Source organism: Stomoxys calcitrans, chromosome 1, assembly GCF_963082655.1.
Source record: "Stomoxys calcitrans chromosome 1, idStoCalc2.1, whole genome shotgun sequence".
In the NCBI taxonomy this organism is placed as follows: domain Eukaryota; kingdom Metazoa; phylum Arthropoda; class Insecta; order Diptera; family Muscidae; genus Stomoxys; species Stomoxys calcitrans.
In genome coordinates this window covers 100,496,262-100,517,974 of record NC_081552.1, presented here as the reverse complement: position 1 = coordinate 100,517,974, position 21,713 = coordinate 100,496,262, and the positions used below count along the sequence as shown (strand labels likewise).

General features: G+C 36.3%; 1 protein-coding gene and 2 non-coding genes across 3 annotated transcripts; all 3 read left to right on the top strand.

Annotated features, from left to right (window-relative positions):
- The first annotated feature begins 4,053 nt into the window (after positions 1-4,053).
- Positions 4,054-20,402, top strand: LOC106093727 (small ribosomal subunit protein eS4). The gene is made up of 5 exons (XM_013260860.2): positions 4,054-4,134; positions 4,424-4,682; positions 4,761-4,858; positions 19,631-19,802; positions 20,052-20,402. The coding sequence occupies exons 1-5, from the start codon at positions 4,132-4,134 to the stop codon at positions 20,300-20,302; spliced, it is 783 nt and encodes a 260-aa protein (XP_013116314.1). The 5' UTR covers positions 4,054-4,131; the 3' UTR covers positions 20,303-20,402.
- Positions 19,414-19,553, top strand: LOC131994531 (small nucleolar RNA psi28S-3327). The gene has a single exon (XR_009396821.1). It is a non-coding gene; the product is annotated as a small nucleolar RNA psi28S-3327 (small nucleolar RNA).
- LOC131994532 (small nucleolar RNA psi28S-3327) lies at positions 19,829-19,974 on the top strand. Its single transcript, XR_009396822.1, has one exon. It is a non-coding gene; the product is annotated as a small nucleolar RNA psi28S-3327 (small nucleolar RNA).
- Positions 20,403-21,713: the final 1,311 nt, after the last annotated feature.

Genomic DNA, 21,713 nt, shown 5'->3' with positions numbered 1-21,713 from the left:
GTGATTTCAAAGATGCATGAAGCAAGTATAACAATTTAGATGAATTTAGCTTAAAGGAAAAATAGCCTTCTCATCATTAATAATTTTCAAATTTCTTGATCTTGTTGTCCGTTTTTGATTTTTCGTTTTTAAATTCTATAATTTTGTCTTCTTGGTTTGGCTCGAGGTCATCGAACAATTTACAAAAATAGGTGTTTGTGTTTTATTTGTAATTTTTACCAATATTTTGACCACCCCCGGTGATCCTCATCAGAGATAAATTTTACAAACAAGTAATTTTACAAAAAATTAAAAAATAAAAACATTTATACATTTGGAACTAATTACATTTTGAAACAAAACAATCGACTTTTCCTTTACAGCGCACAAATTCGACTAAAGCTCTTTCATTTTTGTCTGTAGTTTTGTACCAAGTTCCTGTAAAAATGTGCACAATTGTCTGTGTCTTTCTTAAAATTCATGCGTTTGTTTGTAGGGGTGTCATAAATATGTAACATATCTAAAGTAAATCGACTTTTCTGATTGGATTTTTGTGCTAGTATGTTTACGTCTTTAAAATTTGGTGTATGCCCCGTTAAAGTGCAATGTGCTGCAAGTGCAGTTTTTTATTCTAAAGGTGTGAGATGATAACCTTGTTTTTAATTTCGTTGTAGTTGTTTCCACAATTAATATTTTGTAAAATTACTTGTTTGTTAAATTTATAGTTCAAACCATGATAAAATCACCGGCGGTGTTAGAAATATTGGTAAAAATTACAAATAAAACAATTAAATAAAACACAAACTTCTGTTTTTGTAAATTGTTCGATGACCTCGAGCCAACAATATCAACAATAAAATCACAGAAGTTTTTAATTTCTGTCAATAAATCTAAGTTTGAACAAATAGAATTGTAAGCAAATTCGAAGCAATATTTGATAGATGTTGGAACAATTAAGCAATTTCATGTGACTCTGTTTTACAGATTGGTTAAAAACTATACACACAATGTTATAAATCAAGGGTAAGCGTAGACCAACCATCTACCTCCTTTCCAAATGCATAGTAGATGACTAAAATATATGCTGGTTTGTTTACTTCCGCCAAGAAGGCAATATTAAAAACTCGCTTTTGCTTTGGACAACAATAAATATTCCACTTTTTTTTGCCTTCCTTTTTATACCCTCCACCATAGGATGGGGGGTATACTAATTTCGTCATTCTGTTTGTAACTACTCGAAATATTCGTCTGTCGAAAGCACGCTAACTTCCGAAGGAGTAAAGCTAACCTCTTAAAATTTTGCACAAATACTTCTTATTAGTGTAGGTCGGTTGGTATTGTAAATGGGTTATATCGGTCCATGTTTTGATATAGCTGCCATATAAACCGATCTTGGGTCTTGACTTCTTGAGCCTCTAGAGTGCGCAATTCTTATCCGATTGTAATGAAATTTTGCACGACGTGTTTTGCTATGAAATGTGCCAAGTATGGATTAAATCGGTCCATAACCTGATATAGCTGTCATATAAACCGATCTTGGGTCTTGATTTCTTGAGCCTCTAGAGTGCGCAATTCTTATCCGATTGAAATGAAATTTTGCACGACGTGTTTTGTTATGATATTCAACAAATGTGCCGAGTATGGTTCAAACCGGTCCATCTTTTGAAATAGCTGCCATATAACCTGATCTTGGGTCTTGATTTCTTGAGCCTTTAGAGTGCGTAATTCTTATCCGATTGGAATGAAATTTTGCACGAGGTGTTTTGCTATGACATTCACTAACTGTGCCGAGTATGGTTCAAATCGGTCCATAACCTGATATAGCTGCCATATAAACCGATCTTGGGTCTTGACTTCTTGAGCCTCTAGAGGTCGCAATTATTATCCGATTGGACTGAAATTTTGCACGACGTGTTTTGTTATGACATCCAACAAATGTGCCAAGTATGGTTTAAATCGGTCCATAACCTGATATAGCTGTCATATAAACCGATCTTGGGTCTTGACTTCTTGAGCCCCTAGAGGGCGCAATTCTTATCCGATTTGAATGAATTTTTGCACGAAGTATTTTATTATGATATCCAACAAATGTGCCAAATATAGTTCAAATCGGTTCATAACCTGATATAGCTGTCATATAAACCGTTCTTGGGTCTTGACTTCTTGAGCTTCTAGAGGGCGCAATTCCTATCCGATTTGGCTGAAATTTTCTTTCAACAACTGTGTCAAATAAGGTTCAAATCGGTTCATAACCTGATATAGCTGCCATATAAACCGATCTGGGATCTTGAGCCTCTAGAGGTCGCAATTATTATCCGATTTGCTTGAAATTTTGTGCGACGGATCCTCTCATGACCATCAACATACGTATTAATTATGGTCTGAATCGGTCTATAGCCCGATACAGCTCCCATATAAATCGATTTCTCCATTTTTCTTCTAGAGCACCCAAAGGGCGCAATTCTTATTCGAATTAGCTTACATTTTACACAGGTCTCCAACCTATAATTTAATTGTGGTCCAAGCTGGACCATATCTTGATATCGCTCTAACAGCAGAGGAAATCTTTTCTTATATCCTTTTTTGCCTAAGAAGAGAACTCGACAAATGCGATCCATGGTGGAGGGTATATAAGATTCGGCCCGGCCGAACTTTGCACGCTTTTACTTGTTTTCTTTAATTTACCCTAGTTGCATACATTATTTAGAAATTCACTCGTATAGTCTGTTTTGCAAATTTTTCTTGTCACAAATCGATAGAAATCAGAAAACGGTTGTATGCCCATGAATTCAATCGTATGCCAATGAATCCAAAACAACAGCATTCAACACTATTCATAGAATGAGAATATGACGTAAGGCGTGCATTGCATGTTTTTTGTTTATCTCACCTAACACTCAAAACCAACGAATATTCAGCGAATGGTGTGAATCATTTTAGTGTTCATTGAATAAAGCCTTCTAGGTTTCAAAGGGAATGCTTTTAAATACTTCGTTAGCTTCTGTCGTACCCACCTCCATAGAATAGAGAATGGTACTGGAGAAGAGAATGCTAAAAGGTTTTCAGACGCCAGAAGCGGATACCAAATTCGTCTTGTACTTCCAAATACCCTTTCCTTGGACCCTATATTACCATGGTGGAAAAATTTCTTATTGGGGGGCTTTTAGGGGAGGGTCCGTCCCCTTCCGATATCAACAAATTATGTATCCTATTGCTCTCTCCAGATCAACTTACACAATCTGTGAAAATTTCAGATTGTGAAATACCTTTCATTTGATCCCATAATGTCATAATCAAATAATATAACGACTTGAGGACTGGTTTAGGGGTTTGGGGGGCGCCCATTTCTTGGACCTGATTTTTAAAGTCAAGTTCACAATCTTCCCCCAAATACCTTCCATTTGAGTCCCATATGTGCATGATCGTCTTACTCTACTCTCAAATACCTTTCATTTGAATTCCATATTATCTCGATCGGTCCACTTTTAATTTTGGACGGTGCTGTTGGGGTGAGGAAGTTTTATTTTTTTCTCAAATTTCTAACCAAGTTTCACACCACACCATCTCTTATTTTTAGTGTGGCAGCTTTCATTTTGTTACTTGTGGTGTAACGGCAATGCAAAAAATGCATAAAAAAGCTATTATCAAAACATTAATGCATTTTAAATCAACAGCATTACTTGCTATTGTTGAATGAAGGCAAATCAAAAGAAACGAAAATATGATGCGTTATAAAAGCGAACGATAGCAATCTGTTTATTTATTTACAGGTAGTGGCAGTTGGCCAACAATAAAATATTGAGTACACTATCTGTCAAAATCCGTGATTAGTACAACTCTGATTTTGTGTATGTTACTAGTTCGCGCCATTTTTCGTTGTTTGTGTGCGTTAGTGCACTTCGCGAGAAAAAATTGTACTCAGTTGTTTACGGTACCTTACCTGGTAATTATGTCATGGCACACAGCCTTTGAATTGTTAAACATTTCACAATTTATTGGATTTCACAACTAGATGTCGCCTTCAGCTAATGAATTGAAAACACAACACTGCAACTTATCCACTGAACAATAACTAGTTAACAACTGTCAAAACAGTTGTCAAATTACTTGACATCCGGCCATCTTCCTTTCCTTTTTTTCGTATCTTACAAGATGGTAGGTTCTACCAACATTTTTGTGTGCTAAAAATTCATTGCCATCCGCAGAAAAACAACAAAAATGTAAATTTTCAATAAAAACTAAGTGTCGAACACCGTGTGCGAAAAATGAATATGTAGATATTTTCAAGAAAAGAGTGCAAGAAAATGCAGACAAAAAATAATATGTGGTGAAACAACAAAATTGTAGACATTAAACTCATAATTAAAGATGGCAGTGTTTTTTTTTTGACAAACTAAACGGTTGTGCTAATTTACTAATAAAATGCTTGTTTGTTAATTTTTAGGCGCGAGGTCCTAAGAAGCACTTAAAACGTTTAGCCGCCCCAAAGGCGTGGATGTTGGACAAATTGGGAGGTGTATTTGCTCCCCGTCCCTCCACTGGCCCACACAAATTGCGCGAATCATTGCCCTTGATGATTTTTTTGAGAAATCGTCTAAAGTATGCCTTGAACGGTGCTGAAGTAACCAAAATCGTTATGCAGCGTCTGATTAAGGTTGACGGTAAGGTACGCACTGATCCTACCTATCCTGCTGGCTTCATGGGTATGTACACAAGCGGAGTGAAAGCTTTGTAAATTTACGTATGTATCTTCTAATCTAATGTTTATATTTTTGTTGTAGATGTCATCAGCATTGAAAAGACCGGCGAAAACTTCCGCTTGATCTATGACATTAAAGGTCGTTTCACCATTCATCGAATTTCCAATGAGGAAGCTGCCGTAAGTATTGTTAAACAGTGGGAGGGAGAGAGTAATTTATGTTCATAGTTGTATCATATAATTCAAGTGTATGATGATTGGACGTGACAACAAATATCGTTACAAGGCATAAGGGCTACCAGCGTAAGGCCCCATGGCGGTGCATGACATGCAAACCGGACGAAATCATTAAACTAATGTTGGCGGTGGTTATTTTGTCATTAGAGATCGCCATATTTGTTGATATTTTGTCATCGGTTCGCACACTGTATAGAAACGACCATAACAAACCCATTCGACTTAGAACCAGATGCGGTTGAAGTGCATTTTATATGTCAAATATATCTTATTTTTTTATAACCCTCTAAAGGAACACGAATATGAAGCCTGTTTTGGGGTTGGGTCAAAAAATGTCCAAGCTTGGGATTCGGCTTCCAATACACACGGTTTGGAAAATATGAATAACCTGAATGATAATTTGGGGTATATTTTCCACATTTCAGTCCCCCAAATCAATGAGAACTGGTAACTCATAGAAAAAACCAGTTCCGTAAGGTAAGGAGGCACTCACGATATTAAAAGTCTTAAGGGATTTAAAATTCGACTATCACTTTTAGGGGGGAATTCCTGGGTAACGCCAACGATAGTAGTAAAGTATTTTTCAAATATACAAATTTTTTCAAAAAATTTCAGAAGGGGTTCAAAATTCTCGGGGCCCTAGGGATTGATTTTTATGATTTTTGTCGCCATATTTGTATTTATTAAACGCAACATTTACTTTGATTTGAGTACCATATATTCCGTACACTTTCACTTTATGAGGTGAAAGGTCCCCGGCCCGAGCCCCAAACACGGACTTTATCATCGTGTTCCTGTTCCGTATACTGCACTTTTCCCCATATCCCTCTGGACGCATCCCACCCTATTCGCAAAGTTCCTGCATTTGAATACTCAGTATTACCAAGCGGGCGAAAGATGTGTTCGCACTTGAATGCATCTAAAAAGTGCTGCCATAAGACGCAGCATACATTTTTATATCTTCCTGAACTGTCGTGATTCGGCGTATCTACTTACGGGTTGCTTTACTGTTTCAAATTCACCCAATCATATTGGACCAACGTTTTGGCAGCTAGTTGTTGGAAAATATTCTGACTGATATAGTCTCCAGATTTAGCTTCAGGAATCTAGCTCCTTTTATTGCAAAGGTCAAGTTATTATCCAGTTAGATTAATTTGTTTCTCCGGGTATGTTAATAGTTGTTATGGGGTCCAGGGGATGGTATCGTCCGTCTAGCCTCTGGTGAAACGAGTTTATTTGTGCTACACCATCCGGATCTCAATTGGCTCGGAGTAGGTGTGCTTTTTCTTGGCAGGTCACTCAAACTTACAAATATTCTTCCTGATATGCCTAAGAGGGGTTTCCAGCTCGGTGAGTTTGAAATACGGGTGATATCTCCGATAGTAGCCCATGGAAAATTGTTTGAAGCGAAGCTCACAATGACTCCTAGCATAAAGAATCTTGGTCGCTCTGGAGGCAGCCCGCGATGGCTCTTAAGGCTGTGTTTTGAAAGCACTGCTGTTTTCTCTGTTGCTGTTTTCTCACTCCTGCGGCTCATGTTGCTGTTGTGTAATTTTCTATTGGTTTGCCATCGCTCTATTGATGGTTAATAATGTCTCTCTGTCCATATCCCAAGCGCTGTCTGTCAAAGAATTGAGGAGTTTGCTTCCTTTTGTTTCTTCCAAGGCAAAAAGAAGCTGTTGTGGTAACCGCATACAGGGTGCGTCAGAGAAACTTACTTGAAACGTCAATTAAAACAAAAGTACTTCAGTTATTGTTTTAATTATTTTTATTTGAAAATACATTATCCCCATACACTGATTAAGTCGTATTTTGAAATCTGCGCCCACTTTTTGCAGTATATTAATCAGTTTGCTGGCAATGGTGTCGGGATGTTGTTCTTGAGGATTTACATCACTCCAGTAACGCATGATGACCAGCCGGAAATGTGAAAGTGAGTGAGAAAAAAACTACAACGTCTTCAGGCATCTTGTCAATCAGCATTTCATTGATGGGCAACAAAATCGCACAACAGTCAATTTATGGGGATGAAATTTAAGGTCTTGATGGAGAATTTGTCGAACAATTGTGTCAGAAATACCCATAGCAGCGTGTTTGCGAACCGCAGTCCAGGGAGAACGTACAACTGACTGCCTCACTTTTTCAATATTTTCCGGAGTTCTGATGGCCCGTTTAGGTCCATTTCTTGTTTTAGTGACACTTCCACACTCCCGAAATGATTTAATCGACGACCATAAGCGTACAAATCCTCCTGGGGGTGGGCTAAGCACCCCCAAAAAGATTTAACCCCCCCCCCCCCCAGAATTTAAAAAAAAAAACATTGCTAACATTGCTATTCAAAGGGGTTTCTTCCTCTGGAAAACTTGGGTGGCTTCGCTAATGCCCACGACAGAATCGAATCCCAATGGCAGGTGGTTGGTTGTACGTACCGGATTGACCCGATGAATTTCTTCATCGGCAAGGGCCACAACAATAACAATACCAGAATCGACTTACTACCAGGAACGTGTGTGAGGAGGAATTTCAAAGCGAGCGCGGAAGATACGTCGTGTAACAACATGTGAGCGGCCGTTACAAAAGCTCTCGACTGCGAAGGTCCGCTGCTCCCTAGACCAGAACATGATGACAACTGACTGGAGAGAGGAACAAGCTTGAGGACTTTCCCCCTCCAGATGGGCCCACTCTCGACCCCCCTCCCGCCCAACTCACTGCTCGGGAGTTTTTTCATATAAGTAAATTTCTCTGTTGGACCCTGTATTTGCATGTGGAGGTAGCGATCCTCGTCAAACTTTTATAGATGAGCTAACTCGTTCCTGATGTCCATTGGTTATTTAATGACGCTTGTAACTCTGCTTGTAATATCGGTGCCACCGACCTTTTATTGAGATTGCACACAATACCTCTGATTGTCGGCGACTGCAGTTGCAGCTACACCGTATGAAGCATTCCACTATCCGCAACCTGTGGATGCGCCTGTTAGCTCTCAGCTGAGCTTTCATGATAATGAAGAAAACCATATAGATCAGAGCTCAAAGATCCAGCATGTTTGGTGTTTATAGTTATGCAGTGCCGGGGATAAATATTTTTTCATCGACTTCGACCTAAAAATTTGGCCGATGATTTTGTAGGAGATTTTGAAGTTGCGACTTTGAAAAATTCTGCTAAGGCCTGGAAATAAATATTTATTTGTTAACCTTCAGGTTGTTGTTATTGTAGTAGTGTGTTGCCGATGAAGGATTCCATCGGGTCAATCCGGTACGTGCAACCGGCTGCCATGGGGTTGGTGAATATCTTAGCGAACCAGCTTCAGTATTTTAATGATTTTTTTCTTTTGCGCTCATTTTAATTTGCTCTCAAATTAGTTTTATAATTTCAACAATTTATTGTTTGTGTCGGTCAATTGGTTTTAAACAGAGATGGTCTGTGTGTCGGGTTCTTAAATTTTCGCCTGTCAAAAATTTGTAAACGTCGAAAACGCCATATGCTTGTATAAAACGTATACAAATTAGTAAACGCCATAAACCTCGAAAATACTCCGCTACTTGTTTAGTTTAGACGTCATATCATTATTTTAAATTTTTTGTTGCTATAGCGCTTATATAATTTTTTCAAAATTTTAAATATGATAAGGTTTTTATTTTAAGTATGTTCATGAACTCGAAAATTTGTTCGAATTTGCTGTCGTTCGCGTACTTTATTTGCCAGTGGGAAGGAGCGTGAGAGCCAGCAAAATTTTGAGAGTTTGGTAATTGACAGCTAGCAAATATTTACTGGAGGTTTTGTCCCAACAGAAATTTGCAAAAAGAAAAGGATCATAAAGGCTATTCTTACTCTCCTGCTAATTTTTATTGGAAAAGTCCGCGAACAGACCTATTAAGTCAATTTATAATCAGCGCTCTGCAGTTTGAGTTTTTGAGTGTCGCCAGTGTGTATTAGTGAGAGAGAATAACAGTTACTCAGACGTTTACTGTTATAGGAGCACGTTCTAAACTGAATTGACTGTTTTGCGTTGTTCTAGTGGTACGATTGCGACATGTCCAGTTTTTACGAAAAAACAAGCGATCATTTGCTTGGACGTGCTTCGTGCACGAGCAATTTTTGTTGGATTTGGCTCATCTTGAAACACCCATACAGTCGACTGTTGTTTTCTTTCAGGCTCGGTTGAATTCACCATAGCATCGATAAACAGCTTGGTGGAGCTTCATCGTCAAAAATTGAATCAAGTTCATCAATGCACTGTTGTTGAGTTAATCCACGTCGAAAGTTGTAAGTTACTGTAAACAAGTTACTGTAAACAACACAAATAGCGCTTGTATGTCAAAACGTTCTAAGTACGTATTACCTCAAAAATGTCAAGCTTTTCAACAGAGTTGTCAGTTGGCAGATTGCAACACAAGGGTTTTCCAATCCCGAAATATAAAATGCAACTTCTATACGTCGAAGTTTCCGACCGACTATCTCATTTAACTTTTCCATAAAATTTTGCGCAAACAATCCAAAAACAAAAACAGCAACTCTAATTGTTAGATTGTTACAAAAATAAATTTTTACAAATGGTGTCGCTTAATTCTCCTTCGAACTGCATTAAAATTGATCGAAAGTACGTTTTTGATGGAAAAGATGCCCGATAAAAATTACATCCAACTATTGCCGTATATGCTTTTAATTTAATTTTAAATTAATTGGAGATAAAATAAGAAAAGTTGTTAGAATTAAAAATCAGAAATACGAAGAGATTTCTACGTTACTGCAGTTGTAAACTTTTTTTCTTTCGTTGTCCATTTTATTTGCGTTTCATATTTTATTTAATTTTTTTTTGTCAATTAATAATTCCTCAAATATGAAAATTTTCTGAAGGAAAATTATTTTGAAATGCAATTTTTAGACAACAAAATGTTAAATACTTCAAAAAATTTTAAATTAAATCTTATCGTTTAGTGCTAAAGGCTTTCAGATTACAATTTCAACAAACTTTCTAAAATTAATTAATTTTTTCATGATTTGAAATACAGCAGACACTATATCCACTTAAAATATATACAAACTTTTAAACCAAAAATTACCGCCCAAATGTAATCAACAATGTACTTATTATATAGAAAATTTCTTAACGATCACTGAAAAGATATTTAAATATTTTAAAGTGTGTCCTTCAAATGTAAAAAAATATATAAAATCGGCAGACAAAATTTGCTGATATCAGAAAAGTCTTTTTCTGGGTGCCAGATGCCCGCTGATTGATATAAAATATTCTTACGGCAAAAATAATTGTAATATTAATTTGCTCTCTTAAAGAAATGTCTGCTTAATAACAAAAGTTTTTCCTATTTTAAGACAATTCATTTCTTTGACTCTGGGACTTTGGAATTTTTTATAAACATGGAATTCGACACAACACTTAAGAAAGTCATTATTCGCAAAATCTTTTCATAAGAAAAAAATTTTCTTGGAAAAAAATCAGAAATTTAAAAAGTAAAATTTGAAAATTTTTTTATAAAATATTTCGCTGTGCCCAAATCACGGCCAAGGCACAGAACTAATAATTTCTAGGAGAATAAGCGCTGCTTGCTATTGACTGACAGAATTCGAAGCTTTAACACTATGAGATCCGTATCAATTGCATTAAATACTGTATTGTGACTTATGAAATTCCAAGGGGGAAAAAATATAAATAAGATATGAAATAGTTCCATTTGGAATGTTTATTTTAAAATATAAATTAATCATGGTGATCATATCGGCATTTCGAAATTGTGTTTCCGAGGCCTTAAATTTACATTGCTGATGATATTCAAATAATTTATAATTAAATACTACTAATTATTCTTTCTAAATCATATTTTTTTATTAACCAAAGATTCTCAGACTAACAACCAAAATACTATACTAAAGACGAAGAAGAAATGCAATGAAGATTTTGGCTTACATTTATTATCTTTAGAAAAATTACATTGCAATTCGGATGTTGTTGTATCCACATTTGCATATGGAGGTGGCTCCTGCAAGCTCGTTCAGGATCGAACAAGTTGGCTATTAAAAGGCACCAATAACTCGCCTTGTCATATCGAGAATCATAGGAACTCAGTATTTGTGCAAGAGACCGGTGCCGCCCGGCCTCTCACTGAGACTCCGCTCGATACCGCGACTGCCGTATCTGCTACTCAGTATATAACGTTCCACTATCTGCAACCTGTGGACGCGCCCGTCAGCTTGCAAGCGCAGTGAACACCACACAGATCGGACCTCAATGTTCCAGGCTGTGTGGTGCTCAAAGCTATCCTATCCTTGAGTGACTTAAATTTTTCCAAAATAATGATCTATTACGAGTTGCAAAAAATTCTTTCGAAGCGAAATAACAAAACGTCCGCTCCACTCAACGTTCAAACAAGAATCAGAAAAATGTTAACGAAATGTCTTTAAAAAATAATTTCGAGATGAGTCCGGCCCTGGCTGCCGTTTTGACGTTAGAGAATGTTACGCTGAAATATTTATTGTCTTTAGATTAATTTCATTAGAATTAGTTTAGACAAATTTTAATAAAAATTTTGTTGTTAGTAAGAATTTCATTACAATTTTGTTCATAAGGATAATAAAATTTCGAGATGAGTCCGGCCCTGGCTGCCGTTTTGACGTTAGAGAATGTTACGCTGAAATATTTATTGTCTTTAGATTAATTTCATTAGAATTAGTTTAGACAAATTTTAATAAAAATTTTGTTGTTAGTAAGAATTTCATTACAATTTTGTTCATAAGGAACACATTTTTCAGGCAACCCTGGCCTCAAAAATTAAAGAAACTTTTACTGAAATTATATGTTTAGAATAAAATGAACTTCAATTTTTTTCTTCATTCAAAATAATTTTTAATGGGGGCTACTCGGACCTATCCCTATTTTTTTTTTGCCCTATTTCAGCACAATATTTTTAATTTTGTTGTAACAGTGTGATGTACACTGAAGCGGCAACCCTTTCCGATGAAAGACTTCATAGGGGAAATCCGGAACGTACAACCGGCTACCTTGGGATTGATTTTTAATATTATGGTTGGATTCGTCAGTTATGTATGCATAATTGAAGGGCGAAGATATCAGGCTAATGATTTCTCTCATAACTTCCAACTGACTTATTAATCTTGGTTTTATTTGTTCTGTGCATTGATATTGCTTCTGGATAAACCGATCCCCTAATTTTTAGTTGTCATTTTCGTTTGAAATATAGGAGATGAGAAAGTAACGATATATCGATGCTTTCGTTATTATTTGTAATGTATTGACACGGCAGAGATGAGATGCGTTGCAATTAAAATCCAAATACAGAGTGATCTTTATTTATAACAAAACAAAGCTTAGAACTAGAAATGTATAACAACGTATGTACATGGATATGTATGTATGTGTGTGACAGTATGTTACATTAAAGAGATGCAAACAGCAAGCAGATAAACATTTAAATACGAGTGAGAGTGTTTACCACTTGTTCTTATGGATAATAAGAAAATAAGAATAAGGTGAGGGAGAAAACGTACATTAGACTGGAACGTAAATATGTTTATACTGAATACTCTATATGCTCCCCCTAAAGTTGTTAATAACATATCAATCAAATACAAACAATATCACTGAAATTATAAAGTAATAATGAATTGAGTAGACAAAATTGTATATTATCAATTGGTATCTAAATTGCTGTTTGTACCTGAATCCGGTTTTCTTACTACTCTTCCTCCCTCTCGTGGTCTGAGTTCTCTTCTAGTGTGTGAAATATCTTCAGTCGTTTGCATCTGCTGTGGACCATCTGAAGACAAGGTATTTGTTGTAGGTGCTTGCAAATCGACGATTTGTTGTTGTTTTTGTTGTTGACCTCTTATCTGATCTAGATGGCGTTTAATGATATAGTTGTTGTGTGATAAAATGCACGAATACGATTGAGGTCCAAGTTGTTGTTTTATCTTTGCTTGTGCCCAACTGGATTTGTTAGGATTACGGTAATCACGTACCATTACCTTCTGACCTTCTGTAAATTGAATATTTCGACTACCTTTGTGGTTTCGAACGTTGTTTTCTTGTGCATTTATTATCTTTTCCGTAGTCGTTGGTGGTTTTAAAAGACTAAACCGGGTTTTTAGTTTTCTGCCAAAGAAAATCTTTGCTGGACATTCACCAGTGCTACAATGGGTCATGTTGCGATAGTCCATTAAAAATCGGTATAAAATTTGGTCTAAATTGGCATCTTTATTTTGCTCCAAGTTAGCATATATGGATTTTTTAAACGTTTTAACGAAGTTCTCAGCTTGGCCATTAGTTGATGGATGTCCAGGTGCAGTTAAGATGTGTTTAATTCCATTCAAGGACAAAAAAGTTTCAAAATCATGTGAAGTGAATTGTGTGCCATTGTCACTTACAAGTGTGTCGACAATACCATAACGTGAAAACAGTTCTCTTAACCTTGAGACGGTGAATGCTGTCGTCATATCTTTAGTCTTGAAAACTTCAACAAATTTTGAAAATGAATCGATGACGATTAAAAAGTAAAAATTTCTTATCGGACCAGCAAAATCAATATGTATTCGGCTCCATACCGAATCATTTGGCACCCATGGTATTAAACTGCTTTTCTCAGGACTGGATTGTAGTTTTTGGCACGGTAGACAGTTCTTAATTAAGTTCTCAATGTCTTTGTCAAGGCCTGGCCACCATATGTATGACCTTGCAAGGGCTTTGGTTTTGACAATCCCCAAATGAGAACGATGAAGTTCATTTAGAACTTTTTCTTTTAATTTATCAGGTATTATTGTTCGATAACCCCATAAAATACAACCATATTCAACGGTTAGTTGGGTATACTTTTCCCGAAATGGTGTGAAATTGGCACCAGCAATATTATTGAGTGTGCCGTTGGAGATACAGTCCACAACTCTTGACAAAATCGGGTCTCGTCTCGTTTCACGAGAAATATCTTTAAAATCGATTTTAAAACCTGCTTCATTGGCTTCAATAAAATTTATGTAAGAATTTTCAACATTATCAGATTGAAATTCTTTTTGAGGCATCCTTGAAATGCTATCTGCTTCATTCTTAATTCCTTTCACATATTCTATGGTATAATTAAATCCAGAAAGAATTAATGCCCATCGTTGCATTCTTGCTGAAGCCATGACAGGCAAACCCTTGTCGCTACCAAAAATGGCCAATAATGGGCGATGATCCGTTCTTAAAATGAATTTGTTTCCAAGCAAATATTGCCTTAGTTTAGTAACACTAAACACAATGGCTAGGGCTTCTTTCTCAAGAGTGCTGTAATTCTTCTCGCTTTTCGTCAAAGCTCGGGATACAAATGCTATCGGTTTTGTTGTTTCAGAAAACCTGTGTGATAAAATTCCAGCTACCGCATTATTTGAAGCATCAGTAGTTAATATGATTGGCAAGTCAGGATTAAAATGAACCAAGATTTGGTCTGAAGTAACAGACTTCTTTATATCCTCAAACGACTTATGACATTTGTCTGACCAATCGAAGGCTACATCTTTGCTTAATAAATTATATAGTGGAGACATGATTTTTGCAAAATCATTAATAAATTTCGAATAATAATTTGCCATGCCCACAAAAGCTCGTAATTCAGAAATATTCTTTGGAATAGGACACGAGATTATTGATGAAATCCGGTCATTGTTCTTTCTTAATCCATGTTTGTCGATGTTAAATCCCAAATAGGAAATTTCAGATTGAAAAAATACTGATTTGTTTAAATTGAGCTTCAATCCTGAAGACTGTAGTTTTTGAAGTACACGCTTCAAAGTCCTGATATGCTCTTGCATATTTTTGCCAGTGATGGTTATGTCATCCTGGTAAACAACAACATAGGGAATATCTCTTAAAAGATTTTCCATTGTTTTTTGAAAAATGGCCGCAGCCGTTTTGACACCAAATGGTAGTCTCTTCACCTTCAAAGTACCAATATGCGTACTCCATGCGCATAAAAATTGAGACTCTTCATCCAAAACAAGCTGATTGTAAGCATTGGATAAATCAAGCTTCGTGAAAACTTCACCACCCTCCAACGATGCGAAAATCTCATCGATTCTGGGTAAGGGATATTTAAAATCCAATAAAAATTTGTTTAATGTGACCTTGTAGTCACCGCATATCCTCAAATCGCCGTTTGGCTTTAAAATTGGAACTAAAGGAGTTCCCCAATCGGAATTATCAACCGGCTCCAAAACACCAGAACTTATTAAGTCTCTTAACTTCTTCTCTATCTTGCCTTTCCATGCCAATGGTAAAGGTCTTGGTTTACAAAAAACAGGAGCTGCATCCTCAGCAATTTTTAAAGAAATTTTGCTCACATTGTATTCTCCCAACTTGTCTTGAAAAACCTCAGAAAATTCATTTTTAATTTGTTCAATAATCGTTGCATTAGAATCCATTGAACCAATATTGTTAACTTGCAACAGCTCAAAATTAAACGATCGTAAAAACGAACGACCAAGCAGGGGTGGATTTGATGAATTTACAACAACAACAACAACTGATTTACTTTTACCTTGAAAAGTCACCGACGCATCGTATTCGCCTACCAGCTTCAACTTGTCACCATTGTAGTCTACATATGGTATATTGCATGGGCGAAGTGTTTTCTTAATGTTGTTCTCCTTATAAAAACAAGCAGGCATCAACGTACACGGAGCACCCGTATCACACACAGCATTAAGCTCAACTCCATCAATTACAACCTGAAGAGAATACACATCACTAGATTTGCGCTCAGCCACACTGAAAATTGAATAATTAAATAAATCATCATTATCATAATCATCACCATTGTTATCAATATCATTAGATACATAATTCACACTTCTCTTTTTATTATGACACACAGAAGCCAGATGTCCATTTCTTCCACACGAATGACATTTGCTCTCCTTGTATTTACAAGCTTGAGAGCTGTGGTTGCGCCAACCGCAATGAGAACAAGCTGCCTTTTTTTCAACTTCCATTCTGTTATCGCGACTGCCGCTTCTGTTATTTTCATAGCCATTGCCTCTGTTGTTGTTATAACCATTGCCTCTGTTACTGCTGTTACCACTGCCTCTGTTGCTGTTACTGCCTCTGTTACCGCTGCTGCCATAACCTCTGCCACCACCGCCACTGCCGTTATACTTGTTGGAGAGTCTTTGCTTTTGCACCAAGTTCACAGAACTTTGCTCCCTCTCTGCCTCTTTTGCTATGCTTTTCGTCTCCATGATCATCGCTTTTTTCAACGCCACTTGCACCGTTAGACTTTCGTCCTCTTCACACAGTCGTTCGAAGATGAAATGTGGCAAGCCCATCACAAACTGATTTAAAACAAAAGCATCCAAGTTTGCACCAAATTTACAATTAAGCGCCAATGTCTTAACTCTGGCATACCACTCAGCAACCGTTTCACTATCACTTTTTGTTGAGACATGAAACTTTTTTCTTTCGCTGAACACTATCGTAGGTGGGGTGTACTGCGTATCCAATATCTCGCACAACTCCTCATATTTTTTTGACACAGGGGACACTGGACTGCATAAACTATGCAACATTTTATAAGCCACGGCACCAATTGATTTTAATAAAATCGACTTTTTCACATTGTCGTCCGTGCAGCTTATTTCACAAAAATGTATGTCCAGACGCTCTTTCCATACATTCCACGCCTCTACACTTGGGTTAAATTCTGGCACATTAGAAGTCTGGAACACTGCAATTTGACTGGCTGCAAAACTTTGGTTTCCTTCTCCTTCCATCTTAGGCGGCATTTATTTTTTTGCTCTGTTTATCACTTTTTTTTTTTATATAAAATGACTTATTTAAGTTCAAAAAAAAAAAAAATTTTTTTTTATCCTCGTCGCCAAATATGTAATGTATTGACACGGCAGAGATGAGATGCGTTGCAATTAAAATCCAAATACAGAGTGATCTTTATTTATAACAAAACAAAGCTTAGAACTAGAAATGTATAACAACGTATGTACATGGATATGTATGTATGTGTGTGACAGTATGTTACATTAAAGAGATGCAAACAGCAAGCAGATAAACATTTAAATACGAGTGAGAGTGTTTACCACTTGTTCTTATGGATAATAAGAAAATAAGAATAAGGTGAGGGAGAAAACGTACATTAGACTGGAACGTAAATATGTTTATACTGAATACTCTATATTATTAATTAAACTAGAAAATATCGAATGTTGCGATTATAGATAGTTTGCCAACTCTAGGGTATATTAATTTAGCCATTCCGTTTTCAACACATATATATTTTAATCGTCGTGAAATTCTAAGACGATTAAGCGGTGTCCGCGTAACTGGCCGTCTGTTGCAATCAGTATTGAGATATTTAGCTGAAATTTGGCGTTGACCCGTATATTCGCGCAAGTTTTTTTCGTTTTGTACTCAAAACGCAACTTTTTTTTTTTTTTTTGTTTTTTTTTTTTAATTTATTTTGCTCATTTATTAGTCAAGTCGTTAGACCATATATGACTAAAACACTACAAAATTAACAATTCATTAAAGTTTTCTTAAATATAAATCAGGAATTAAATTCGACTCAAAAATAGTTAATCTCATAAATTTAACTAATATTACCAAATATAATTTGTAGTACATATAATAAAAGTTAACCTTAATATTTCTCTTTAAAAAAATAAATCAGGAATTAAATACTACTCATACTACTAAATACTACTATTGTCATCTGACCATTTTATTTTTCTTTTCTTGTGTTCGCCTCTCGGTCGCCAATTCTTTCTCAGAATCCGTGGTGCTGCAATCGAATGGTCGTCTTTCAGCGCTTGACACACCGAGTGTGAGAGAGCTCCCATCTTTTCCTTAAATTCAACATATTGTCAAAATACTTTATAAGTACTTTGAAAGTAACATACCTCTTTGAAGAAAGCGATCCATTTCTCTTTATTGTAGTATAACCTTTTTAATAAATTTTTTCACAAACAGTTTTTTAGCAAGAGCCAAAAATTAACGCGCAAAATAACTTCAATGATGTGAAACCAAACTATTGATGGGCACTATCGAAAATGTCTTGGCCTCCATCGATAGTGCCCAACCATCGATAGTGCTATCGATAATTCTCCACCTCTAGGTGATAATCCTTACATAGTCCAATTTAATAATATAATGACAAAGCCAAATTGTAAAATGTTTAATTCTCCCTCATCTTATGCCTACAAATAATAAATTTTGTCCCGTCAAAGGATAGCTGTGAGCACCACACAAGCGAGAACATTGGGGTCCCATCTGTGTGGTGTTCATTGCTGTCACGAGAACCTAGTTGCGAGCTACCGGGCGCGACCACAGATTGCTGATAGTGGAATGCTCCATCCGGAGTAGCTGTTACTGCAGTCGTGGACGATCAGCGGTATCGAGCGGAGTCTCAGTGAGAGGTCCGGTGTCAAGGCTCTTGCACAAATACTGAGTCTCCACGATGCTCGATACGACAAGGCGAGTTATTGGCGCCTTTAAATAACCAATGGCCACCTTGTACCCGCGGACCTCAACGAGCTTGCTCACCTACAGGAGCTCGACGAGGATCGCCACCTCCACATGAGAATGTGGTTACAACAACAATTATAAATTTTGTATATAAAGGGTGATTCTTTAGCTATTATCTTTTTGGCAACACTGGTTTAAAAAGCTTCGCACGTTTCGTGTTTTGTTTAACTGTCAAACATCTTCAATTTGGTCTATAATTTAACCATGAATTGTCTATAAACGAACGACGCTTGTAGGTTATTGAATCTTATCATCAAAATTCGCTGTTGTTATTGTAGCAGTGTGTTGTACACTGAGGCGTCAGCCCTTGCCGATGAAGGACTTCATCGGGTCAATCCGGTACGTACAACCGGCTGCCATGGGATTGCTGTTGTTGTTGTAGCAGTGTGTTGTATACAGCGCCGGCAGCCGTTGCTGATGAAGGACTCCATCGGGTCAATCCGGTACGTACAACCGGCTGCCATTAGACAATTTTTTGTGGGGCTATGTTAAAGCTTATGTCTATACAGACAACCACGCCTTAATTGACTCATTGGAAGACAACATTGAAGAATTTATTCCTGAGATACCGGCTGAAATGTTGAAAAGAGTATACCAAATTGGACTAAGCGGATGGCCCATTTGAGGCGCAGTCACAGTCAATATTTGCAAAAAATAATCTTCAAACATTAAATTATTGGACGTTCTACCGATTCAAATAAAGATTTTTTTTTTGAATTTTATGTTTTTTTTTTCAATTTTCCTCAAGCTTTTAAAAAATCACCCTTTATGAATATCTCCATTGTGGCTTTCCAACTCCATATCTAGGTTATATTACCAACTTTGCATATGGTTTCAATCCACAAAGCCCAAAAGCAATTTTTGTAACGACGGTCATTGCCTTATCCTTAATTATGGTACTGCAATAACTTTTATGTTCAATTACATTACTGCATTCAATTGCATTTGGATTACCAAATACTATATGGCTTATCGAAGACCATGTTAATGTACTAGGATTAATTATGGTTCAAAACTAGGCCGAGAGCAAATTTTGTTACGACGGTCATTGCTTTATCGTTTTTCATGATGCTGCAATAACATTTACGTTCAATTACAATAATTACTTTACCTTTCGCATATTTATAAAGTTTCTTGAAATTAAAAAAATTTAATTAAAAATTTCTTTTCTTTTTTAGTACAAACTGTGCAAGGTGCGCAAGACTCAATTGGGAGCCAAGGGTGTTCCATTCGTTGTTACCCATGATGGCCGCACCATCCGTTATCCCGATCCTTTGATCAAGGCCAACGATACCGTTCAAGTTGACATTGCCTCTGGTAAAATTACCGACTACATCAAATTCGATTCCGGTAAGAGGCTTGTTTCACTTTTTCTTCATATGGCTTAATCGAAGACCATGTTTAATGAAATATTAAAAGCTACATTTTGTGGTTCAAAAGTAAGCCAATAGCAATTTTTGTAACACGGTCATGGCTTTATTTCTATAATAGTACTGTCATAACACTTCGTTCAATTACAAGTTCTCAAAACCCACATTAATTTTCTAAATTTTATAAATTTTTCTTATAGTTAATAAAGAATTTTCAAAATTTTTATAGGCAACTTGTGCATGATCACTGGAGGTAGAAATTTGGGTCGTGTCGGTACCGTTGTCAACCGCGAAAGACATCCTGGCTCTTTTGATATTGTGCACATTAAGGACACTCAAGGCCATGTATTCGCTACCCGATTGACTAATGTATTCATCATTGGTAAGGGTAACAAGCCCTATATCAGTTTACCTAAGGGCAAGGGTGTCAAATTGAGCATTGCTGAGGAACGTGACAAGCGTTTGGCCTCCAAGAAGTAATGTAAGCTTGTTTATACCATAATGAAAATTTAAGTTTACATTTTACAAAAGAATTAAAAAAATAAATACACCTACAAAATTAAAAAAAAATGTTCCCATACTTTTACTTTTTGGGTTTCAAAGGACTTTTGATTACATTTGAGATGGTGAATATGCTCGTTTTTATTGTTAAAAATCGATCCGAATCAGGGACCTAATCACGGCGTTCGATTTCGAGATTTTTCAATCAAATTGTACTTTTTCGAATCACGAGAGACGATATTGAGTTTCGTTTGTTCGAAATAATATTCGATTTCTCTTTTGTCATCGAGAAGGATTTCTTTTGATTGTTTATGCATTTATTTGTATTTGTATTTCTATTTTATTATGATAAAACCCATACAGAAGACAGTGTCTTATATAAAGCATGGGTTAGTAAATTGATAAATACAATGAGTTCAACAAGTTTTCATTTAAATAGAACAATAATTGGTACAAAATATTTAACAATTTAAGCAAAGATACTGATACAATATTTAAGTAAAAAAAGGTTAAAAAAATTTTTAAAAAAGAAGAAAAAGAAACTTTAACAATTTAATCAAAGTTACTAATAAAATAAATTAATAAATAGTTATAAAAAAACAAAAACAAATTATTAAAATGATTATAAATCAAAGATTTGAACTGTCGTTCATTACTTATAATTTGAATACTATTGGGAAGATTATTCCAGAGACGTATAGCATTAACAAAGAACTGTTGTTCAGATACAAGATATTGATGACGTATTTGTATTACTTGTTTGCCTCTTGTAGAGTTGGCAAAACGCAATACAGAAGCCAGATATGACGGTTCATTGGTATAAATTATCTTGTGGATCATTTGCAATGAGCATATCTTAAGGAACGAGTTAAAAGAGACACCATATACTTGTCTGGCAAAGTCAGATACCCGGTCTCTTCTACGCAAACCAAAAATGTATCTAACGACAGCGTTAAAGGCCACGTGCAATTTATTCCTATGCGTTACATCACAACCGTAAAAAACCTCACAAGAGCATAATAGTTTCGGCAGAATAAATGTCCTAGCCAGAAGCATTCTTATTGACAAAGGGGTATACTGTCGACTCATATATAAGTTTCGTAAAACGCCGTAGGTCCTGCCCACTGTCATACTAACATGATTCTTCCATGAAAGTCTATCATCAAACTCCAAACCAAGGTTTCCTGCAGATGAAACAATCTCAATTGGGGCTCCAGCAATTGCCACATCAAGATTGGGCGGCATTGTCACCCGATTCCTACCAATTACAAGGCACTTTGACTTTGTTGGATTTAAAAGTAGTCCGTTGGCGTTTGCCCATTTGTTTATCCTATCCAAGTCATTATTAGGTCGAAGTACGCCATCGATCAGCCTCTCCGGCGAGGAGCTC

Excerpts from the sequence above, each read along its gene's own strand:
- LOC106093727 (XM_013260860.2), top strand. Across the intron at positions 4,683-4,760 it reads CTATCCTGCTGGCTTCATGG|ATGTCATCAGCATTGAAAAG; the intron begins GTATGTACACAA and ends TTTTTGTTGTAG. Across the intron at positions 19,803-20,051 it reads CTACATCAAATTCGATTCCG|GCAACTTGTGCATGATCACT; the intron begins GTAAGAGGCTTG and ends AAATTTTTATAG.